This window comes from Eutrigla gurnardus (assembly GCF_963514095.1).
Source record: "Eutrigla gurnardus genome assembly, chromosome: 7".
NCBI classification, from domain to species: Eukaryota; Metazoa; Chordata; class Actinopteri; order Perciformes; family Triglidae; genus Eutrigla; species Eutrigla gurnardus.
The window spans coordinates 24674461-24699914 of NC_139921.1; the positions used below are offsets into that span (position 1 = coordinate 24674461).

Below are 25454 nucleotides of genomic sequence, written 5' to 3' on the forward strand. Positions count from 1 at the left end.
AGGGCCACCACGTCTGCAGCTGACAGTCCCTTCCATCGTCCCGAGATTCACTCAACTCAAGACATACAGGAGCCAATTATATGTCTTGAATACTAGAACACAACAAACAATAACAGACAATATATTTAATATTTAATAAAATAAATAATATAACATTAAATTATTTCTGAAGCATCATCTGGTCTTTCCTTTCCCTCTACATGTCATGTTGCTCTGTAGAAAAATCTGTCCTCAGATTCCACAATTTCTCCCCATTCAAGGTTTTTTTTTTACTACTTGACTGACATAAATGTGCATTAATTTTAGAGGTTTGTTTTCGCCATGTTTTGTGGTATTTTGGCCGTATCTTTCATATTAACTTGGTATTATTTGTTCAGTCTGTGATATCTAAACAGCGGTCCAGGCAGCGTTTACGTCCTCGTCCAGTCACCAACATTTCAGAAATAAAAACCGAAAGCTTTCACAAGATTCTGTCTGCATGCGGAATGAGTATTTTATTCATAACCAGTTTATAAAAATAAAATACAAAATAATTTTAAAACAAACAAAAAAAGAAAACACTGTACAAGGCATTGATATGATACAAATGATAGAATAAACATAAATAATTACAGTTATATACAATGCAAAACTCCCACTTGTTACATTCTTTCCTTGAGACTGTACAGTTAAATTTCAAAACCATGACATTACAACACAAAAATATCAACCATTAAAAAACCCCGACAATTGAAGTCAAAATGATGGATGGGCAAATTAGCAAAATGTCACAATAAATAAGTTCTGTCAAGTATTTATAAGTTACTAACGAGTAATCCAATGTTATGAGAACCAAAGCTTTCATTAGTTTCCACCTCACTGTTCAAAATAAAATAAAACAGCTGGGATGTTTTCTGTTGGCCAAACACCCAGCGAGCTGCTTTAAATAGGACACCTTCCTATGAGCGGGCCTCTTTCAAAAATCTCATCCGGAAGGAAACACTTGTACGACGACTTCACATCACTTATGTGCAATAAGGGGGGAAAAAAAACAAGAAATCTGATTATCTTTTCAAATCAGCAGCGCTGTTTAGAGTCTGTTCCTCCCTTCCACAGAAGCCTGTTAGCCTTAAAGTTATGGTTTTTGCAATAATTATTTTGTATTTAAATAATGACTTTATATTTTACAGTTATATATTAAAAGTCTGCACAACAAGTGGGTCTGAACTCTGAGAGCTTGAAACATCTGGAAGTCTGTGAGGCTGAAATAGAGGGATGGATTGCTGGCGTCGTGTTGCAGAGCACACAGGTATCACACTAACTAACACACCTTGAACGCTGCGCCCTGATTGGTGTTTGATAAACGGCCCACAGGCGTTCTTACGGGAATGAAGCGGGGAGCTGTCGGGTAGAGGAGCACAAGCCGTTTACACACCAGAGATAAGTGAATGGTCCGATTAGTGGAATGATCTCAACAGACAAGGCTCAGTCATCCCTGGCGATGCACAGAGGGGCAGAGAGGAGACATTAAGGCGACTGACTGACTGAACGCTGTCCGCCTTCAGGATGAGTCATATAGCTGCTCTGAGGCTCGTTGAGTGCATGTAGTTTAGTTGGAAACAGCACACTTTATACATCTACACAGCAATGTTCCCATTCAATCTCAGACCTGCAAAGCTCTAAAAATATTTGGCAATGTGATTTTGTTTCCCTTTGTGTGCAGCCGTGTCTTATAGAGGCGATGACTATCTTTAAACGCATTTCCTACAATACAAGTTAGAACAGCAAATTCTCCTATATATCATATTTTTTCTGGTTAAGTCGTGTGCATCATGTCAGCTAGTTGCATCGTTTAAAAAATACAGTTATCATTATTCCAGCAACACAATCATACCGAGTCTGTGCAGGAAGGAAAGTAGTCACACATCTGGCGGGAGGAGGGAAAAGTGAAATAATAGGGATTTAAATGGTATTGGAGGTCTTCACAAGATGCTGTATGATGGCGTGAAGCGTTTTACTTCTACCTAGTTTTCTCTGTTGAGCATGCAAACTGTAGCATTGGAAGGAAGCCGGGGTTATTTTACAGTATCTTACAAGCCGGGGAGTGGGAGGAGTTTCAGTGAGGAATCCTAACTAAATCAAATACTCTGATTCCTTCCCCCTGTCATGTCATCGTATAAAAGACATTCTCCGGCACAGGAGGAACATTCTTCACATGGAAGCATGGAACGTCGTTTTGGTGTGAGAATTATATGTACATATGGCCTCCATTTTCAATAGCGTTTGACTAAATCGTGTGTTTGAGGTCTGAAATTCACATTATTCAAAGTTTTAACGGGTTTTCACATGAAATATTTCCTGTTTGTCGTCACGAATAAAAGTAATTTGATTTACAACGCGTTGCTTTGTCGACATCAAAAGAATACTGGTGAAGAGGGTCGTCTTATAACCGCTGGCACAAGTCTGTTTTTGGCTCCTTTTTTTTTTTTACATTTTTATGTCTAATTACAAATAAAGTGAATCCTCGAGCTGCCCAAAGTGCCAAGGCACACGCTGAGACAAACATCTGTGTCTGAACATTATCATCAGGAATGTACCTGCGTTTAAGCTCACTACTACTGGACAACTAGTACTACTACTAGCACTACTACGTTCTAAGCTGCGATCCCTTTTAGTCAGCGGGACGCTTTAATTCCCTCTCAGCAACACAGTAGGCACAAGAAGGTGTGTGTCCTCACGCACACGACGTTGATTGATTGTAGAAAAAGGGTTCGCGATCCCTTTTGATTTTAAAACATTTAAAAACTAACGTGAGTGACACGAAACCATCCACGATCACACGGACGAAAGGGGAGGAGTCATAAGCGTCGCTAAGCATCAAAATAAATATCTTAATAAATACAACTGTACAGATTCTGGCTTTATGCATTCACACGCAGCATAAGAGTAAATATTATACCCTGCCTGCGATCTCCGAACGCAGAGGAGATAACCGAGTCGCTCCCAGGCCGGTAATTCATTTAGTTGTGATCCTTCCATCAGCATGATCCAAGTGCATTAATGCTGGGGAGAAACATTACATGGGGGGTGCAGGATGCATGAAGATTCATAAACAGGAAGTGATTTATTTATGTGCCCGCTGGCCCCACTAACTGTAGATTTACATATTAAAGCACTGGCTGCATTAGGGGGGGGGGGGGGGGGGGGGTCACTGTTTAGTTAAGCAGCTCTACTACAACATGATAATAGAAAGAAAACCACCCTGACATTTACTTAAAGGGGCACTCCGCCCATTTTACTCACCGAGGAGAGCTTTGCAGCCTCCGAATGTCAGATTGGGCTTCTTAACAGCATTTATGCTGTTGGGTTGCATTGTGGGAAATGTAGGAAACAGATTAAAGTCAGGATATCTCAGTTACTGCCGCACAGATTTAGATCATTCTTTTTCAAATCTGTCTCTCAGTCCAACAACTCCACGGAGCGTTGGTGAACATGTGGAGTACCCCTTTAAAGCCGGCACATAAATGAATGACAAACCCTGTGTGCAGATAGAAAGAGTGAAGGGAACGGAGAGACGGGGTGTAAGGTTCAGACTCATGGAGAAAAAGGGAAACAGGAAGCCTTGCAGCCTGGCTGCATCTACCCTATCAGAATAAGAGTCTTCCCCTCCTCTGCTATGGCAGCAAACCTGCTGAGCGACTATCTGCTCAGCTTGCTGGAGCACTTGCCCTCTCGGCTGCAGCCTTTCCCCTTGGACAGGTGGAAGGGCCCGGTGCGAGCCTGGCGGCTGCAGCAGGTGTCCTGGTGGTGCGTGTAGAAGCGGCGGGGAGGCGGCGAGCCAGAGAAGCTGGGGGGAGAGCGGCTGCGTCCCAGGCAACCGCCTCCGCCGCCGCGGTGTTCGTGGCGGGAGGGCGAGGAGCTGACGGAGCGCTGCAGGGAGGAGGAGCTGCGAGGGGAGGCGCTGGAGCTGCGGTGGTGGTGCGGAGAGTTGGTCAGGCTGCAGACGCCCATCCTGGAGCCGCCGTGCTGGGCCGAGGAGCGGTGGTGAAGGGGGGAGCCCCGGGAACCGTGCATCAGCTGGGCGAGGCACGTCAGCAGGTCGGAGTCACTGTTGCTGCCAGCTCGGATACGGTAACGCCTGAGCCTACGTGTGGGGGGGGGGGGGGGGGGGCACAAAACACAGGAACATCAGCAAAGTCATGTGTTTCAAAGCAAACCAGGAAACAGGGTCATAAATCACACTGACAGTAAGAGACGAGGATCTGTACGCCAGCCAGTAAGTGGTTAGCTTAGCTTAGCTTCATCTTTATATCAAGTTAAACGCATCACATGCTGTTTTATAATCAGCATACAGACGTGAGAGTTCTATCAATCTTCTTGTCTCACTATCTGCAAGAAGCAAAGCAATGCCTTTAATCACGGGAATCAATCAGTTAATTCGTTCATGCTGTTTGTAATACATGTTTGGAGCAATAAAGGTTTGGTGAAGACCAACAGATTACCTGCCCTCCGCCGTGGGGCGGCACGGTGGCTTCCCAGGGGGGGGGCGGGGCAGGAATTGGGCAGCCAGCTGCTCAGCAGAAGAAGCCGGATGGACGGGACGGGGGATCCTGCTCTTGCGGGACAGAGGGCTGGAGGAGGAGGAGAGGGAAGGGCCGTCGTCTCCCTGGCGGTCTGATCGGGAGCCCATGAGGGAGTCCTCGTCCTGAGAGCGATCCGAGGCGGAGGACAAAGGGTCCCGAGCCAGGGAGGCCACCATGGGGCCGCCACGCCGGTCAGAGAGGGACGGGGAGGCGGTTGGGGAGGGGGCGGGGCCCTGGTGGCTCGCCTTCTTCTGCAGGAGCTTCTCCTTAGCGGACCCCGCTGGAGGGAGCTCCAGCAGGCTGGAGGGCTCCAGGACTGGGATGCGACTGTGCCTCCGACTGGGGTCTTTACGGGGGGCAGCCGGGGGGGAGGATGTGGGTCCATTGGTCTGATCTGGTACGTGGTTCACTTCTCTGATCGGCTCCGTGGCACCGAGATGATGCTCAGTGTCTTTCAGGTAAGGGAACGCTCCATTACTGAAATCCCTTTGGCTGTTAACGGGAGGGGAGAGGTGGCCGTTGGCGAACAATGGGCTGCGAGGAGAGCGAGGAGAATGAGGAGAACGGGGAGAGCGGGGAGAGCGAGGAGAGTGTGGAGAGGAAGGCGAGCGCAGAGGAGGCGAGTGTGGCGAACAGGGGGAGCAAGGGGAAGACCCGCGGTTTGATGCGGGGCTTTGAGCTTTGGCCCGGAGGTCTCCATGGACCAGCATCTCAGCCGGGGGGTCTGTGGGCGTCCCTGGATGGGGGGGCACATGGTCCTGTGGGGAGCTGATGTCCGCTGTGTGCTCCTGGACCTGCTGAGCCTCAGCTTCAGCCTCACCACGCCTCTCCAGCAGGAGGCACTGTGGCGCACTGTCTGATCCTGACTGGGAGGAGAGTCCAGAGGGACGCTGAGCGGTCAACTGGAAGGGAGGGGGGGGGAGGAGACACGGGGGGGGGGGAGAAAGACAACACGGTGTTATTTAAAAAAGATCAACCTGCCTAAAAGTGGGAATAATATTCGAATTGTCAAAGGCCTGTTGCTGATAGACTACAACATGTCGAGTTGTGCTGTAGTTCTGTAGCAAGAGCCTGATGCAGATGTGTGAAAGAAACAAATGTATAATATGGGGTAATAAATGGTGATTAGTTTGGCAACGGCATGCAATACCATAGCTACCATTATCAGACCGAAACACACACAAGTGCTATGGCAGTGTGAGTCAAAGCTGTGAGTACTAAACCAGCAAGTAGGACAGGAAACGTTCACGCAACTTCGCAGGGGGCTTCAGCGAAGAGAGGGTGAGGAACAAATACAGGGAGAGAGAGAGGAAGAGAAAGATAGAGAGGACAAAGACGATCTGAAACAAAAGAGACCATGCAACCTGTAGTCATGACTCCACATTCCAAACACACATGCCACATCAGGACAAACACACAACCCCCTATTCAGATCACAAGGACGCGTGTCCAGACACAAGGACACATCTGACCCATGCTCCCTCTGCTTTTCTGGAGAGAGCTGCCTGACAACAACACAATAAGCAAGCGCACTGAACAAAGAAGCCAAAAATAAGCAACTTAAACAAAAACAACAAAAAAAAAAAAGGAGAAAAAAGGGAAAACAGCCGGGGAACATGAATGGAGGGTTTTTAGGAGTAGTGATGGGCTCATCACCTGCTGCAGCTGGGCGCGAGTGATGCGTATGACGGAGGGGAACTTGGCGTTGGCGGCGCCCGCCGGGATGGCCGGCAGTTTCCTGCGAGCGGGCGAGCGGGCGCCGGGGGCAAGGTTGGGTGGTAGCGGGAGGGAGGCGTGGCAGGAGGAGGAAGAGGAGGCGCGCTCCTGCTGCTGCGGGTCGACCGACTGGCTGCGCCTCAAGCCCGGCGGCCGGCGGAGGTGCAACGGGTCCGACAAGGTGGTGAGGAGTGTGTGAGGGCTGGGAGAGCGCAGAGGGGCGGGGCTGGACGTCCGGATCGCCACCTCCTCAGGCAGGGAGGGAGGAGAGGTGGGGAGCTAAGAGAGAGGGGGAAGCAGGTGGAGAGACTTGTGAGGGAGGAGGTGATGGAGGAGGTATGAGGAGCACGCCGGCGAGCTGTTTTTGAGCGGGTAAACGACGAGAGGATGATGTGTATAAGGGGAGGAGCTAAGGCTAGAGGGGGGAGACAGGTGAGGGAGGGAGGTTTGTGGGAGTCGTGTACATTATCAACTTGGAGGCAGTTGTTCTGGTTGTAGGAGAGAATCAGGGGACAAAAACGCTCAATAATTACGTAAAAGCAATCTATGCTGAACTTTCGATCGAGCAGGATTTCGGTGGTTTGGCTGAAGGTTAAATAAATAAACAAAAGGATCAAAGAAGTGTTTTAAACTATGGGAACCAAAGCATATTTTGTAAATAAATTAGTTCATTTGTGAAGCAAATAAAACCAACATAACATATTGCAAAAAAAGTCTGCAAATAAGATCAAATTATGCATCAAATAACGCAAATCAAAGTGCATTTCCAAGCCAAAAGCTCTCTTCCCCCCATGCTGTGATCTGATCAGAAAGACATTGTTTTCTAACATTAAACAGAAGCGAATGAGCAGGAAAACACAAAGCAGTAACATTTAGCTTTAACACGATGCAGCAGGTGGAACTCTGACTGCGTTGAGCTTTCTAAAGCCTGAACTCTGGTTCTGTGCAGCTTTTTAACCATGTAAAATGCCGACTAGGCTCAGTAATCAGGTATGTTGTGAATGAAAGGAGCCTACCTGAGTGAGGACTCCCTCAGCCAGAGCCTCGGCCGGGCTGGTGGGAGTGATGGGGGGGAGGGCCCCTGCAGGGCCCACGCTAAGCTCCAGCTTGTCCACTCTTGCACTTCCCTTGGAGGAAGCCATGCTTTCTTGTTTCGCTTTGCCCGAGTGAGGGCTTGGGTTGCCCCGTTCCCACCCAGGAGACCGGTCCCCCGGCCGGAGCACATCCGGCTCCTCCTCCTCCTCCGAGGGGCTGCAGGTCACTTTGCCCGGAGAGGCCCCGGGCTGCTCCACCATCACCCACTCCCTCGAGTCAATGTCCTGCCTCCCGGAGCTCAGGTTGAGGGCCACGAAGCCCCCGCTGCTGGCCGCCCCCTCTCCCTGCTCCAGAGACACGCAGGACGCCGGCTTAGCAGAACCAGCGCCAGACCGGAACTCCTCATCGTAGTGCCAGACCCTATCGGGGCGCTCCCCGGCCGGTTCAGCGTGACCCTGAGGAGTCACCGGGATGATCGCCGCCCCGTCAGACTCCTTCTCCTGGTGCTGCTTCCCTGAGCTGAATCAGACAGATACACATCTCATTTCTGCTGTATCCTCAGGGAAAGGGTTATTTATATATATGGGTTATCTTAACAGTGATGGACCGGTTATCTGATAGACATACCAGGTCTCCAGGAAGCGCTCCGGACTGGGCTTGGACTCCAGGCCAAGCCTCCTCTCCAGCTCAAAGCTGTGAATGTTGCGCAGCTTCCTCAGCAGGGGACCGTCGCGGTCTGAAGCCACCGCCTCCGACTGCAGTTTGACCGGGGAGCCCAGGCTCGGCCCGCCGTAGGGGCTCTGGTGCCCGTGGTTGCCCTGGTTGCCCTGGTTGTTGCTGTGCTCCTCCTCCGTTGCCGCCTTTGGAAAGTTTGGTTAGCGACAACAAAACAGGGCGTAGGAGAAATTCCCTGAAGGAGGTTGAAGACTGTCCTCTTACCTTCCAGACCGCCGGCCTGATGCGGTTCCGGTTGCGGTCCAGCTCCTCCCAGACGTCGGCCTCCTGGTTGCGGTGCGGGTGGAGGGGGGAGCCCGCCATGCGCTCCGGAACCGGGTTGTTCTCCACGTCGCTGAGCTGCTCGTCCTGCAGGACCTCGTCTGTGTTTTCCCTCAGCAGGTCGCCGGGGATCAGGGAGGCATTCGCCATGCTGGGGGCAACACAGGGGTCAGAGGTTATGTCACATGTGAGGCTTTAAAATACAGCCTTTTTTTAATGAACTCGAATTAAAAATTCACCCCATATGTGCAGGAGTAAGGCGGGTGTGGTGCTGCGGCGTGGTGGCGCTGGCGCTGATGGTCAACGTGCCGTCGGAGCCGGTCCGCTCCCAGTCGTAGGGGTCGTTCTCCACCACGTTGTAGGTTTTCATGCTGTTGTCGAATACCGACATCAGCAGCTGGAGAGAAATACACACAAATACACAATCCAAACACTCATCTCATCTTCGAGGACCTTTACCAAAATATGACAAGTGAAACATGATGCGTCACCTGGTAGTCTGGCTTTGTGAAGTAGTCGAGGGAGGAGATGTGCTCCAGGAACACACCGAACTCCGCCGGCAGGTGTTTGAGCATCAGGCGATGGTCGTAGGTGTCCTTCAGCTTCCCCACATGTTCCTGGGAATGAGCGCACACACACACCTCATCACATACCGGACAGGGCGGTTGGTTTCTGTGAAGGACAGCGATGATCGACCTTACTTTGTCCTTGATCTTCCTCCACGGCAGCTGCCCGACCAGAAACTCCACCAGCATGTAGAAGAGCGACCACAGGTCATCGTGGCGGCCCATCTCCTGCGGAATCACAACGTTCACGTTATCTCTGACCAAACCGTGAGCAGAGAAAACAGCTGCAGCAGCGGGAGGATGACACTGACCTTGTTCTTGTGTGCGTTGACGGATGCATAGCGGACGGTTCCCCTGAAGCCGGCCACCGGACGGGGCTGACAAACATAGAATAACATATAATACATATAATATACTATGGGACATTTTATTCAATTCATTATTAATTGGTAGAAAATCACAGTTAAATCCTTTGTTGAGGAACAGAGAAGGTTCAGGCTGTTACAAGGACGTCTCCATGTCTTGATGCTGGTTGGAAACTGGTTCTGGCTGGTTTTTGGTGCTTAGAGAGGAGAGTTAAGCCTCCCTTTATTTCCATGGCAGCAGGCTATACAGGGCTAGTGGGGAGTGGAGTATCAAGCAAAATGACTCCCTGGCGGCACCACTTTAACAAATCCACTCAAAGAAAGACAACAGAGACGGATCTTTATGATAACGAAGCTTTTAAAGTCCACATATCCTCAGCAACACTCACAGGTCGGACCTCCTGGCAGGAGTTGGTGAACTGCCGAGCCAGACCGAAGTCCAGCATGTAGCAGGTTCGACACGTACTCGGGAAGCGGCCCATTGCGAAGTTGGACTGCAGCAGAAAAACAAGGAAGCAATGGTGTGAATTCAATTAGAATAACATTTCTATTTTTGTGCAATTATATTCTTGTAGCCCCGGGGGTGGGAATAAATGAGTTCCTCTGCTGGAATATAATTTAATACAGCAGCTCAGAAGATATTCACAGTCATTCTCTCATAATGAGCCGGTTTACTGCAAGAGCAAGAAAACACTGACTCAGCAAAGAGTCACAATCCGACCCAGACAGCAGATAATGAGGAACCCTCAGGTGTCAGGAGGATGTGGACGGTGATGGAATAAAAAAAAGGTCCTCCAGCTGTGCCTCACCGGTTTGATGTCGCGGTGCAGGAAGCCCACAGAGTGGATGCTCTCGATGGCCTCCAGGATCTGGCGGCCCAGACGCAGGGTGGTGCTGATGCTGAAGGTGCCCCTGGTCATACTCCGCCTCAGGTCAGCCAGGTTACGACCCTGGGGGGGGGGGGCAAACACAGCAGGACGTCTGGCTGAATTCACTCACACATAAAAGACCAAAACGTGTTCCAAACACCACATATATGTCAAATATAGAAACGTCAGTAACAGGAATAACAAATAATCAATATTGAAAGTTTTACTGCCTGAAATGATTTACGAGTGGCAGCTAAACATGCTGAGTGGACGGAAAATAAGCAAACAGTGAGAAAAAGACTATAAATTCAGCTCCAGCGATCGTCTATAAATAAACACATTGTTGGTGCAGCGCCGGGAAACGCATCATTCCTGCGTTAATCAGAAACAGACCGCGCTCTCAAGTATTCAAGTATTCTGTGTTTTGGGTGTTTCGGCCTCGTGTGCTGGATGCAGGGATTGAATGTCATGTGACGTCTCGTAGATCAGCTGGTAGCCTGAGTCTCTATGTGGAGCAGCGTTAAATGTAAACATCTTCAGCCGTGCTGTGATGGGGACGTCACTTTGGTCCACAATTAATTTGTCTGGAAATCGTGAGAAAACGCCTCACAATTTTATAATTACTTGTTTTGTACGACAAACCTCCCAAAATATTACATTTCCCATCACATTAAACAGAAAAAAGAGGTTGCATCATCTGTAGATTATGCTATAGATTTACAGTTTTGTCAGAAAATAGTCCAAAACGTAGAAGGTGATGTATTTAAATGTTTTCTTTTGTCATCTCAAATCCCAAAGATGTTCAGTTTAATAGTACATTCAGTTTAAATTTTGCCATTTTTGCATGACAAATTACTTCAATGATCATCACTTATCAGAAGCTTTTCTACATTTCTAATGAATGAGGTGAATCTCCAACCTGAAGCTCCATCACCACGTAGTTAAAGCGATCGTTTCGGCCGCATCCCACAAAGCGGCACACGTGGTCTTTACCTGAGAAACACAAGAGGAGGACAAAAGGGTTCAGGATACTTTCAGGAGGGGGGGGGGGGGGGGGGTCGCTTCATAGTCACATGACATCAGCTGCATCACTTGACTGTAAGATGCGGCGGCGGCGGCCTGCTGGGTGAATCATGATGATGATGCTTTCTCACATTTCTCTGCCCTCTACAGCTCACTGCCCTCCATCCCATCATATGACTACCTCACTGATTTATAGCTCATATAGGTCATATGTGTGTGTGTGTGTGTGTGTGTGTGTGTGTGCGCTCCGGTCTCAAAGGACACTGCTGTAATGGCAGCTAGAATCTAGCCCCGCCCCAAAGCCCCACCTTAAAAACACGACTTTTGTAGATCCCACCCCTTTCACCAAAGTCATATAGAATAAAACAAAAAGACTATCATTAGCTCGATGTTGGCCATTAGGTCTAAATGAGGTCTCTGCTCTGATGCGTTTGGTTGAGCCCGTCTCCGGTTACAAGCTGGTTCTCTCAGGAAGGACCCGTGATGCCCGAAGGCCGCCGCCATTAGACGGTAAACACGATCCCAGCATTGATTTTCCTCTGGGGGGGGGGGGGGGGGACTACACAACACACCCTGAAGGAGCCGGGGTCATACTATGTTTCCAGATGAGTCACATGATTTGATTTGATCTTTCCTCGAATAATTAAAAAACGTCATACAAATGTGAAAAAGAGAAAAGAAAATCAATCAAGCTAAGCTCATCATGTCCTGCACCTTTATTACATAATCTCACGTTTAATTTACATGTCATTTACGTATAGATCATATATTAATAGTTACTAATTCCATTCTATTGTTTCTTACTGCGTTTAAATGCTTTTATCAAAGCCACCTCATGATATTTATTATTATAATATTACTATTATTAGGACTATATATTTCCCTGATATTGTTTTTGTCTCACAGTGCCAGTCCGGATCGATCCGGTCCATGAAACCGGATCGATCCGTCCATGAAACCGGATCGATCCGTCCATGAAACCGGATCGATCCGTCCATGAAACGGAACCCACTGACTCCATTCCAGACTCACCCTGCAGCTTCTTGAGCACGGCCACCTCCATCTTCAGCACCTGCTTGGGCTGCTGGGCCGACTCCACCTTCAGCGCCACGCTGACCCGCGTCAGCAGGTCCACCGCCTCGTAGATCTCCCCGAAGCCGCCGCCCCCGATCTTCTTCACCTGGAAGGAAGACGAGGAGACATCCTGCATCAGGACTGCTGCTCAAAGGCACTGCAGCAGGGGAGGAGGCTGATGTAGCACCACAGCTTCATTTAAAGGGTTATTAGTATTCTTGGTAGTTATAATAAAAAATAAATATGTTCAGATATAACTTCTTCAACTATACACGCTTTGTAGGACTTTAACAGACTGCTGAATATCAACATGTGATTTATGAATAAATTACATTATTCTGGTCAAAGACATAACTCCATAAAGAAAAAAAATCAGCTCTAAACAATATACATTCGCAGAAATGCTTTAAATTAAACAGTCATTTTGCTTTAATTTAGGCCAATCAAGATTGTATTTTTAGTTAACAATGAAATGAATTATTTTTTTATTCCGGATTTATTTTCTCGGTTTGGTTTGTTCATGTAAATGCCAGAAGAAGGGGTAAAATAAGAATCACAAGGTTGTTTTGTGTCATTAACAGTCAGAAATTCCAAAGATGTTCAGTTTCACAAAACATGAAGTTGGGTTTGACATGTTGAGCTTGAAAGATGACTTCAAAGCTTAATTATCGAAGACATAACTGATAGGAATAGATTTAATCGACTAAATGCTTCAGTTTCCTGAACGTGATGCCGATAAAGACCAACAACTGTATGCGAGTCATTTCACAGCAAGTTCTGACACACACACACACACACACACACACACACACACACACACACACACACACACACACACACACACACACACACACACACACACACACACACACACACACACACACACACACACAGTGTCCCACTAGGAGCTGAAGTGGTGGGATTAGCTGCAGCGTCGTTATGTAACTCTTCTTAGAAGACAGGAAGTGGTGCCAGGGAGGAACACCAGCCTCACATGGGACGGGATGGCAGCGCAGTGAGAGGCGGGGCCACCGGGGAGCGCTGTATCTGCTGTTAATGCTGCTGTTAATGCTGCTGCTGCTGTTAATGCTGCTGTTAATGCTGCTGTTAATGCTGCTGCTGTTAATGCTGCTGCTGTTAATGCTGCTGCTGTTAATGCTGCTGCTGTTAATGCTGCTGCTGCTGTTAATGCTGCTGCTGTTAATGCTGCTGCTGCTGTTAATGCTGCTGTTAATGCTGCTGTTAATGCTGCTGTTAATGCTGCTGTTAATGCTGCTGTTAATGCTGCTGTTAATGCTGCTGATGTTAATGCTGCTGCTGTTAATGCTGCTGTTAATGCTGCTGCTGTTAATGCTGCTGTTAATGCTGCTGCTGTTAATGCTGCTGCTGTTAATGCTGCTGCTGCTGTTAATGCTGCTGCTGCTGCTGTTAATGCTGCTGCCTCCTCCTCCTCCTATAGCACGCTGCACCGCCACAAATAGCTATACAGGCTATTTTGGGATCTCCCATACTGCAGCCACAACCCTGAACTGTCCCGAGCCACAGGTGAGACACTTCAGAGGGGAAGTGGGAGCGTTGGCATTGTTTGAGGAACAAAGAGTTGCTGTTTTGCGGGGCGGCGGGTGAGCCGGGGGGGGGGGCGGGGTACCCGCCCCGGGGACAGGCGGTGATGGGGCTGAGACAAACACACTGCCTATTGTCGCCGAATGTAACGTCACTTACTACTTTCCATCGCTCCTTGACCAGGGAGAGCACGCTCAGGATGTCGGCTTGCTCCGCCCCCCCGCTCATCCCGTCTGTGGACCGGGGACGCTGTCCTCACTGCCCCCTCCTCCCTCCTCCTCCACCGGCGGGCCCTAAACTGGACCGGGCATTGGGGCCTTGATGGAGAACCCTATGAAGACACAAACAGTCAGACATTGAGGGAACAGATCAGGTTATTTAGGCCAATCTGCACTCATCATGAATATGCAGAAGGCTGGACTCCACTCTGACAGTTGGACCCGGCTGAGTGACAAAGTTAAACCTCTGGCTTAACGGCTGGAGCTCTCTGATATTCAAGCATCGCTGCAGCTGCCACACCTGCTGCCAGCAGCTGTCCTTCCAGACTCCAGCCCCGCCGACTGGCGTCTTAAATTACAAAAAAGACTTCATCTTAATATGCTGGCCGTTTGTCTTCCGCGTATTACAGCCTCGGAGCGGCTCGTATGAAGAAAGTAGTCTCATCAGATGCAATGAGGCCGCTTCATCATGTTGCATTAGCTCTGGCTGCGTAATATGGCAGATAAAGCTCAAGATCACTTACATGTTCCTTTAATATTATAGTGCATAACGACATAAAGTGCATTCAAATGCAACACACCCTCCTGTCCTCGCCAGTGTGGAGTATAAATAAGCGGAGTTTCTCCTGCAAACAGTGTGTGTTGTTTCATACAACAGCCGTGTGAGAGGGGAGCGCTCCTCAGGAGAGCACGCACCGGTGACTTCCTTCAGGCCGGCTTCAAACGCTCAGAGCAAACCCGGCAACCTCGACTCGTCAAGGAGGCAATCAAATCCCATCATGCACCAGGAGCAGGTCGGGGCAGAGCGTGGTTTAGACTAGATCATGTGACCCGGGGTTTGGAGTCGGAGTGAAGCAGACTCTAAACACACATTATGAATCTCTGTATTATTTAGTTACTATTTATTACCATCGCCTGTGTGAATGACTATAAACACCGACAGACAAGATTTAAATCGATTTAAAAACATTCCCTTCTTTTGTGAAACTTGAGAATGAAATGCTCTTTATGGCTTAATTCATGTTATCATAGTCTCAGATGAGACCTCGAGGACAGCGAGCCTTTTGTTAACCGGCGTGAGGAGAGTCACACGAACGCTAACCCATTTAGCATGTTAGCATGCTATGATTGCTAATTAGCACTCAACAGGCCAGCTGACGCTGAATGGGAAGTCATCATCTCATTATCAACACACGTTAGCACAAAAACATTTTAATTTAGTTTAATGCATATTCCACTTTGTGTTTTAATCTGTTTGTGTCTAAACTGTATTTATTGTGTTGTTTTATTGTATTCCAAAGGCTGAAGCTAGACGTCATACATCACATTTTCCCAATTATTTGTGGCAATATCGTGTGTATTATCCCTGTTAAATAAACAATTAATTAAAATTAGTTTTGTAGGTATTTGGCAAATGAACCAAAAGTTAGAATTATGACGTGATAAAGGTTTTTACAGTTCATAACGTCCTCGCCATCTAACATTTGTCCAGAGGTTTCACTCAAAATCGCACGGCCTCGCTGGAAGAAATGAAGAAAAGTCATTAGGATTCACCCTCTGGGGACCACGAATGTCTGTTTAAACCGTCCATCAAAGCAGTGATGGAAACAGTTCACGCTGAGCAACGAGACAAGAGACGAAAAACAGGAATCCACCAAGCTTCTTTAAAAACCAGCACGAGCCCCGAAGCTGAACCGAACTTCTGTGAAAGTCTCTCATGTCGGTGTCACTGAAACACGTTTTTCAGTCACAGAGACTCAGAGTGACCGTGAAGGCATAGAGGAGCTGCCCGGAAACCCTGCAACCAGAGGGATGAGACTGTAGACGCTGATTAAATAACCTCCGCTGCCACTTCAAGGTCACCCCCTCCACGTTCTCATTTTGCTTTTTTTTTGGTGTTCTGTCACATTTCCCGTCTCTCTGAGCACCGCTGGGCGTGTCATCGTAGAGAGACGTGAAGGTGAGGAACGCTTCCGACAGACAAGAGGAACATGTAGAAGAAAGGTGCATGACCTCGCCTACACTTTGAGGTCAAAGGTCAAGTCATTTTTAATTCCTCAAACAGCCCCCACATAGACGGCATTTAACAAGCCATGTCTCCAACACAAGCTTGTGTGCGCACACACACACACACACACACACACACACACACACACACACACACACACACACACACACACACACACACACACACACACACACACACACACACACACACACACACACACACACACAGGCCAGGCCGCCTCACACTGTGACTAATCTCACACCTCACAGAGGCCGATCTTCCTCCTCCTCCTCCTCCTCCTCCTCCTCCTCCTGCTGCTCCATATGAACCACCATCAGTGCATTCAACCAACCAGCTCAGGAGGAGCAGACTTTAAAAATGTGACCAGAACCCATGACAACATGTCTTCATCACCATGAATCACACTCCCTGACCCCCCCCGCCCCCCCCCCCCCCCTCCCATCGATGGTGCAGTGCCTTTTTTACATCTGCTGACTGCAGCTCGCCGTCGCCTCTGTCCTCGTGGAAGTTGTTTACAGCTTCATAAAGCAGCGTGAAATGTGACCATCCTGGGTTCCTCCAATCCCAACTCATTTCTGGAGATGTTTCGTAGCTCTGACCCGAAAAGCAATCTGTGATATCTGCTTCATTTCCCCACTCTGATCTAAGCGTGGCTCTGCCGGGTGAAATCACTGTCTCTGTGAGAAGAGGAGCCCTGGAGAGGAGCCAGCAGGAGGAGGCCCTCCACCCTCAAGTCAGCATGGATGAACCTGATCAAGGATGCTAATTTGAATCTGCAGAGCCAATAAATGCTATGTTGTGTTGAATGGAGGATGCAGCAGTGTGATGTCCCGGTGCATTGGTGGAGCGGCTGTCACGCTGCTCGGAGATCAGCCCGGCCCTCCTCCCTGCAGTGGACGGCTTTGCTGTTGCATGGCGAGCTGGTTGCCACAGCAGATTTACTCAGGCGCGTCCACGCACACGGACGGGCCACGCACACGGACGGGCCACGCCACCGCGTTATGTTGGCCTGGTGGAGGAGGTTATGCTGTAGAGGTCTGACAACCTGCAGGACAACAGACGCAACGCACGCAGCCGAAGACAGAGAGAGAGAGGGGGGGGGGGGGGGCGAAGCACGAGCCGGCCTCCGGATTCCGGAGTCCTTACCTCGGGTCTTTGCTGCCAGTCCTGGATCCGCAGAAGAGTCGGGTGTGGTTACAAAACAATCCTCTCCGTCTGCGGGCGGCGGGGCGACATGGAGCGGAATCCCGCAGCGAGCGACGGCGGCGGTCGGTGGTCAGACCGAGAATATGTCGGTGTCTTTTTCTCCGTCTGCCTGCTGTCACCTCAGCATCTCCGTCGGTCGCTGCGGATCCGTGACGTGACGACTCTGTCGGTGAGGATCATCAGCCCTTTGCTGCGCGCGCGGCCACGTTCGATCGCCCCTCGCAACAAGCTCGGGAGCGCGCGCTAGGGATCTTTAAAAGCTCGTTCGCAGTCGACGCTCGTGCACGCTCAGTTTTTTTTTTTTTTTTTTTTACAGTTTTAACCCATAAAAACCCAGACACATTTCCCCTTAAAGAAAACATCTATATTTTTTATACATTTGACATAATTTTTATGATTACATGTGTTATATAGTAAATGTGCACTGAATTCAACAACAGAAATATATTAAATAAAAATAATTCGCAGCTCTTTTTTTACATTTCTGTCACAACATTTTTCAGGACTTGTTTTTATAAAAAATGTGTTCAAGAGATGTGGTCGGAACAGTTTAAATGTAACACAAAAACAAGCTAGTTCTGTCAAATGTCACTTGGGGACTTTATGAGTTAAAGTTTTTTCGAATATTATTATATATAAACATACAAATAACCGTTGGATAGCCTTCAGGGAAGGTTCCTTAATTTAGGTTTTTTAATATATATATTTTAATATAATCTACAAAGGGGGGGGGGGGGGGGGGCAGTTTTCGCAAAGACCACTGGGGGGCGACATTAAGTCAGAAATGGAGTGTGTAACTGATGACTGACACAGCGATTATACAACAAAGCAATGTTGTGTGTGACAGTAAGGTGCTTGATTGACCAAAATAAATATTTTAAAAAAAAAGATAATTAAAAAATCGAATTCTTCTAATAAAAATAATAATGATGACCCGTTATTTGTTATTATTCTCGAAACTCCTCGCGATGACAGGTGTATCGCGCGTGATTGCGGTGCCCAGAAAACAGTGTCAGAGTGAGCCCTCCTACCTCGCACACTCCCCGGTGACGTCAACACATCCAGCCGGTCAGTGAGCTGGTAGCTGCTAGCTGCTAGCTGGTAGCTAACCCGCCGAGCTACCTCCTCCCTCCTCCGCCTCACAAGGCAGCCGAGCAGGCGAGAGAGCCGCGAATGAACCCCGCGCCTCAATGCGTCTCCCGCGGCCGAGATGGCAGCGACAGAACCGGTCTGACATCTTCGCTATGTCGCTAAACGGTTGATCTGTAGTTAATGTCCGTGTGATTCGTGCCCTTAGCGATCCTTCCCCACCGGTTGCTAGCTTCATCTTCCCGTCCGGGACGGACGGACGGCAGCTAGCCGCTCTACTCGCCACTACAGGAGGATGCTGAAGCTGTTCGGCGCGCTGGTTCTCCTCGGGCTGGCCCTGGCGTGCATCACCTCCTGGGTGCTGGACAGCTACGACACGGCGTGGCACCCGAAGCGGAGCGTCCGGCGCCCCGCCGCCGGCGATGGGGGCGACTCTGACGGGAGGGATCCACCGTTTCCCGGCGGCGAGTTGAGCAACCTATTCTGGTTTATACAGGTGGGTTTTCGTTCCTTCCCGGTGTCTGGTTAAACGAAATATGCTGTAATCGATCCACCCGTTTATAATACTTAATAATCTTGTATTATCACGGGGAGTGGAGCACCTGTCCTGTGCAGGTGACCTGCTGAACTCTGTGAATGATTGACAGGAGGAGTCACACCAGCGTGTCACTGCCACATAAAGAGAACTTTGCACCTTTTTGTGTTTTTTACAACTCTCATACCAATGTGGAGACAAAAAACAAATGTTTTTATTGTCTTTTTTCAGTTACAATACAAAGACACAAATCAAAACACATCACTTGAAGAATTAAAACATATGCAGATATAAGTGGTTTATTGCTAGTTTGGTAACTAACCGTTACATCATGTTTTCCTGAGAAAATTAAAGAATAAAAAAACATGGACACTAATTGTATCCCACATACAAGTATTGCCTTAATACATATTGTGATCAATGAACAAACCCAAAAGTAAAATAAATAAAACAAAGCAAGAACAATAGATAAAAAATGTCCATGATGACGACTTTTTATTTTTTTTTATGTCTGGTTCAAGGTGTCTGACATTCACATAAGTCGATTTCATGACCCGAGGCGCATCCCAGATTTTGAGAAGTTCTGCACCGACACCATTGAGGTGATTAAGCCGGCTCTAGTGCTCGCAACAGGTACAGTAACCCCCCTTTATCTTGAACTGAAGGTACTCGTACAGGCTTGTAAACAAGGCTTCAGGGTGTGGCCACGTCTTTACTCTCATAGCGTCCTTTTATTTTTCACTCTGCAAGGCGATCTGACGGATGCGAAGACGGAGAGTAAGGTGGGATCCCTGCAGCACGAGGTGGAGTGGCAGGCCTACCACAACATCCTGAAGAGGTCGCGTGTGATGGAGCGCACGAGGTGGATAGACATCCGCGGGAATCATGGTGATTTAACCCGAAGCACTTCTCTGTTGTGTTAACGTTCTCTCCAGACATCCAGAGGAAACATCCCCGAGGACAGTGAAGGGTTTTCTGGAGAATCCATTAACCGCGGTGCTCCTCCTGCCCCTCTTCTCCAACGCTGCTTCCCCCTTCTATTATTGGATCAGCAAGCAACCTAATTAGATTAGATGTGAAACGAGATATTTATACTTTTAACTGTCAAAAAAACAATACAAGACCGCTAGAATCTGGATCTGGAGTTTCTCTGTCACCTTTCCTGTCAGTTTATCAGTTATCTTGCAAGTCTGTCTCTTCATTAGACATTCTGCTCATTAGCAGAACATTTAGTTTTGTACTTTATGTTCGGCTCAATTTCACCATTATTTCATTTTTTCTCATAGATGCCTTCAATATTATTTCACTGGACAGCATCAACAATTACTACAGGTCAGTATGGATTAAATAAATAATAAATACATGTCTGATTCCCACCCGTCAGATTGGACTCCTGCGTGTCTGAGTGTAAAGTCGATCAGAGCTCTGTAACCTCGATGTCTCTGCAGCATGAGTCGCCGCAGAGACGTTTATTGTCAATAATCCAAACTGCCTGAGCTTCCTGAACTAAAATAGAAGCAGAATCTGCATGAACAGACAGTCTCCTGACACAAACGATGTTTTATGTGACGCTTCAGTCTTTAATATTCTTAATCTTGTGGTCTTCCTCTGCCAGACAGACAGAGCCCGTCTCCTATTACTGATTACTTTATCTAAAATGCATCGATTATCTGGCTTCATCCCAGCTCCTCGTATCGTGTTGACTTTTCTTTTTTTTTTTGTCTAGGAAATATTCAGCGAATCAGAAAGTAGGCTCTTTCCACTATGTTCACCAAACTCCTTTTGGCAACTACTCCTTTGTGTGTGTGGACGCGACTCTGACTCCAGGACCGAAGAGGCCGTACAATTTCTTTGGCATTCTCAACCAGGTACGACGGTGTAGCATCCTCCTTTTATTCCACTGTTTAATTGTCTCTAAATAAAGCATCCATACTCGGTAGATAATGACTTTAATGGAGCACGTAGTTATAATCATAATGGTTGTTTTTCCCCTCATGTATGAAAGACTCAGATGGACCTGCTGGACACGTTCAGAGCTGAGAGTCTGAGGAGCAACCAGTCGATCTGGTTCGGCCACTACACCACCTCCACCGTCGTGTCCCCGTCTCCAGGAGTTCGAGCAGTGATGAGGTAACAAAGGGCTGTTTGGGAGAAGAAAAAGGGAAATGCATGTAATGGCCTGCTCCTTTTAGAATGAGGAAGGTTAACAGTGTCATGTTTAAATAAAGGGATTTCCTGTTTTTTTGCGTTTTCAGGAACATTCAAACATATTTTCAAGCTGTCGTTGGAATATAAAGTGTTGTTATTTCTGTTCTCTGACACTCAGACTCGTTGTGTTTTAGATCTGCCGTTGCCTATCTGTGTGGTCACCTCCACACTCTGGGGGGCCTGATGCCCGTCCTCCACAGCCGACATCCCCACGGCACCCTGGAGCTGGAGCTGGGCGACTGGATGGACAACCGCAGGTACACACACACACACACACACACACACACACACACAACACACACACTCAGTCGTATCGGCACGAATTGTTGTCATTCACGGCTGGGAAGCACTGAGAATGTGTGATAATGTTAACTCCTTTAATTCCACGTCATCCCCGGCTCTCCGTGAACTTTTCAGACTGTGACACTCTTATGTGGAACCAAAGAGGCCTTGAAAAGTCTTGAATCTAACATCTGTCTCCAGGTACAGGGTTCTGGCCTTCGACCACGACCTGCTGAGCTTCTCTGACCTGCGCTTCGATCAGTGGCCCGCCGTGCTCATCACCAACCCCAAGGACGCCCAGTACCTGCACCCCGGGGTGGAGCCGCTGGGCCGGATACGGAGATCCACACACATCAGGTGTGTGTTCTCTCTGTGTGTGTGTGTGTGTGTGTGTCCATCACTGGCTCTGCTGCACGTGCTTCCACAACACACACCTGCACATGATAGCTAATTTACCACGCATGCAATGGAGGTTGTTCCATATATTTTCAATCAACTGTAGGTGCTTTGGCCACAAGGTTATGTTCTGTTGTGTATGTCAGTCTCTAAATGATTTCTTATGAAGTACTTCTTATGTAATTGTCAATCATTTCATGTCTCATGATGCAAATCTGAATGCAGGCTCACCTTTTTATGGAATTTTCGAGATTAAAACATGAATGTTGTTGGTTCTCGACAGGGTCTTGGCCTTCTCGGAGGCCCCGATCACAGCGGTGCACGTGAGCGTGGACGGGGAGGTTCTGGGGAAATGCCACTCGGCCGGAGGTCCTCTCTACGTTCTGCTGTGGGATCCGTCTCTCTACCTCACTGGACTGCACACCATCAGAGTTAAAGTGGAGGTCAGAGGTCACTCATTCATCTTCTGCTTTAATCTTCCGTCGGTTTGAATTTTGGTGGGTTTGATTACTGTGTGTGTGTGTGTGTGTGTGTGTGTCAGGACTCGGCAGGCCGGTCGTCAGTGCGGGAGCAGCACTTTACTCTGGAGGACAGCCTGACTCCCAGCTTCGGCTTGGTGCAGTCCTTCATCCTCCTCACAGACCACTACATCCTGGGCCGCGTGGCCTTCGTCTCCGTGATGCTGCTGAACGTCGGGGTGCTGCTGGCCTTCAGGTTCCTGCGCGTTCCTTCTTCTGGCCGAGGTGAGCCCTTCCAACCAATACGGCGGCCCAGTTTCACTCCCCGTTCCAGTCAGTTGAAGTGAGATGATCTGTTTGCTTGTTGTTTTCCGTCTACAGGACTGACCTTTCAAGCATGTGTGTCGCTCCAGCTGGTCAGCTCAATGGACACCTTCTACTACTCTCTGCTGCTGTTCAACCTGTGCACGGCCTTAGGTGGGTCATCTCCATGTGTCTGGTGCTTCAGGCTGAACCTGACTTACAGATCATGATCTAGTTATTTGTGCTCGTCACATAAGAGGCTGAATAAACGGGCGGCTTTGCTTCAGTCCCTGTATAAATAACCGGTGTGTTGTCCCCGCCTGCCTCAGGTCCGTGGTTCGTAGGAGAGGTGATAGACGGCCACAGCGGTGCCTGCTTCGCCTTCGGGGTTTTTATCGACGGCCACTTCCTGGAGGGCAGTCTCACTTACGTGGTTGGAGTCGTCCAAGTAAGAAAATCAATCAAGACCTGCAGATATGCTTTATGTATATTCATGTTGAAACATTTTCAATCATATTTGTTTTAAATCAATGGCTCTGGACCCTTCAGGGGCTCCTAGAATAAAATATGTGCTTGACAAGATAATTAAGAATACATTTTCCAGAAAAACATCTGTGTATTAGTTGTGTTTTCTCTCCGTCAGCTGCTGTTCTTCAACATGCCCCTCACCTGTTATCTCTGCTGGAGCCTCCACCACCGTTGCCGCGGCAACACCTTCCGATCCCACTTCCTGCGGCCGGGCTGCCGCTGGCGGACTCTGGCGGTCCACCTCCTCATGCTGCTGCTGCTCAGCTGGCAGGCCCACTCCTGCTACTTCCTCCTGGAGACCTACGGCCCCACGGCCTTTTTCCTGTCTCCGGTCCGCACGTGGGCGTTCGGCCTCAGCCTGCTGTTGGTCTACCGCGCCTGGACAGGCCCCGCCCCTCTCCTTCGTGACAACAGCAAGAGCGTGTCTCCCTCTTGACAGTAATTTCACTGTGTCACCGCGTCTCCCCCTCCAGCCTGACTCACAGATATACTTTACCCCTTCTTTCTCTCCACTTCACATCCGTCACCATTCTGTTATAGATAGTATGGTTTATTAGTATGCATGTTGTTGTAACGCACCTGTGAGCACATTTCAGGCCATATGCATCGCAATGTGTACAGTGTAAAAACAAACACATCTTGGTGGGAGTGAAATAGCTCGTTTGAGCTATATGAGGACTAGTCCATGTGTGCCGCAGTTAATGGTCTGTTCCGCTGTGGTCTAAGCTGACTCATTTACTTGAGCTTTAGCACTTTTGTGGAAGTGTTGCCTTGGCAGAACGCCACTTCACCACTGCCAAAGGATGAATAAGAAAGCCTCGTTTCATTGGCTAAAGAAGGCTGGACGTGCCAAACCGATCCCCGTGTTCACCTTCCAACGGGCCAAACGTGTGCAGGAAGGCAGCTTCCTTCTGCACACGGTGAGATCAATCACAATCATGACAAAGGTAATGCAAGCGATCACATAGTCACGTTTATTCCACACGCAAAATGAAGGGAAATTCCAAATCAATCAAATACTGTAGTTGTTCACGTAGTTAATGAGTGAAAGTGCTTTTTAAATAGAATCAATTCCATTGCACACGACTGCCACTTGAAAAAAAAAAAAAAAAAACCCCATCTGGAAAAGTCAACATCCTTCAAAACTCCAGAAAGCAGCTGTTTGTTTCTCAGGAATGTGAGCACTTGAACAATGGCTGGTCCCGGTAGGATTCCAGGACAACGTTTTTATACTCCATCGTAGCTCAGTGAACTAAAACAAAACACGTTAAACAATCACGATGTGTGGTGGAAAAACAAACGGACAAAAACAACGTAATGAATGTGTTATGTGGTGAAATGAGATGAACCAGTTATTGCCGTTCTTATTTATTCTTTCGGATTGTATCGAGTGATTTCCATCCCCCCCCCCCAAAAAAACCCATGTTTGTCTGTTTTGTTCTCGATGCCTTTAAAGTAAAACGTGTCTGCAGCGGGCGCCTAAGACCAGACTGATCCCCCCCCCAAAAAAGAAAAGAGGACAGAATAGGGTGAAGAGGCTTTTTATAGAAGCAATGTTCCAGCAGCGTTGGATCCTGGTTGTTTCTTGTGTTTTTTTTTTTAAACCATTCCCAGCGTGCAGAATAATTGCTCAGCGCTGAGATAAGACAGTTTAATATTAGAACAGAGAAAATTAAATTACATGCACTCTTGCTGGCGGTGGTTTAATACCGGCCTCCCTCTGTTCCTTTTTGGACGGCAGCACTACCAGATGTATGATTTCAGCATAAACACACACACTTTAAATGGATGGACTTTTTATTATTGCAGAGTTCTTCTCTAATGCTGCTCAGTCCCTCTCACGAGCTATGTAATCTGTCCACAAGGGGGCAGTATTGTGTTTTACCTCCACCCTCCAAAATATGCATGGAACCATTTCTTTTATTTATTTATTTTTTTGCAGAAACAGTTTGTCAACAAAGAGTTTAACTGGATCTGGTTGATTGTTGGAGCCGTACACTGAAAACAGACGGTGAAGTCTGCCGTTCACTTCCTGACTTCTTCTTCTACGTTCAAAACACTGGAGTACGATTAATGAGAGGATGAGGATTTTACACCGGCACATGTTTTTCTTGTGACGAATGAAATTAGAGCCAAACACTCTTTTATTTTATTAATGGTTTATAGTGCTGTGGAATAAAATGTTCATTACGGTACATCATTGCGGGTTTGTCTTTGTGTCGTGTTGAAAGGAGTCCTGCATTTTTGCACTTCTGGTTCCCTCAGTTTGAAGTCGATGGGCTTTTACAAAATAAGGTCTGAACACAAGCTTGAGAGATTTTAATGTTTGGTTCCAAGATTTAAAATGCATCCGTAATATTTACACCTCGTGTGAACTCTGGAGCTTTTACTCATCTTAGAAAAAGGCGGTTGCTAACCGCGGCTACATGAGAC

The 25454-nt window shown here is 48.0% G+C and overlaps 2 protein-coding genes across 3 annotated transcripts; one reads left to right on the plus strand and one right to left on the minus strand.

Moving 5' to 3' along the window:
• Positions 1 to 468: 468 nt before the first annotated feature.
• ttbk2a (tau tubulin kinase 2a) lies at positions 469 to 17778 on the minus strand. Of its 2 annotated transcripts, XM_084013403.1 has the most exons (16): positions 17163 to 17778; positions 13929 to 14100; positions 12165 to 12312; positions 11029 to 11102; positions 10050 to 10190; positions 9630 to 9734; positions 9187 to 9252; positions 9011 to 9103; positions 8801 to 8926; positions 8549 to 8706; positions 8253 to 8460; positions 7941 to 8173; positions 7295 to 7832; positions 6219 to 6557; positions 4482 to 5464; positions 469 to 4123 (listed from the first exon to the last, which is right to left on the minus strand). In XM_084013403.1, exons 2-16 carry the CDS (start codon positions 13995 to 13997, stop codon positions 3679 to 3681), a joined length of 3726 nt encoding a protein of 1241 aa, XP_083869529.1. In that variant the 5' UTR covers positions 13998 to 14100; positions 17163 to 17778; the 3' UTR covers positions 469 to 3678. The 2 variants fall into 2 exon arrangements, with proteins under 2 accessions (XP_083869529.1, XP_083869530.1); XM_084013404.1 differs by lacking the exon at positions 6219 to 6557.
• Positions 17779 to 18165: 387 nt separating this feature from the next.
• On the plus strand, positions 18166 to 25216 carry tmem62 (transmembrane protein 62). The gene is made up of 13 exons (XM_084013525.1): positions 18166 to 18807; positions 19368 to 19479; positions 19597 to 19734; positions 20133 to 20178; positions 20573 to 20714; positions 20852 to 20976; positions 21189 to 21311; positions 21538 to 21693; positions 22016 to 22175; positions 22274 to 22475; positions 22572 to 22667; positions 22823 to 22941; positions 23137 to 25216. The coding sequence occupies exons 1-13, from the start codon at positions 18607 to 18609 to the stop codon at positions 23455 to 23457; spliced, it is 1941 nt and encodes a 646-aa protein (XP_083869651.1). The 5' UTR covers positions 18166 to 18606; the 3' UTR covers positions 23458 to 25216.
• The last annotated feature ends 238 nt before the right edge of the window (positions 25217 to 25454 follow it).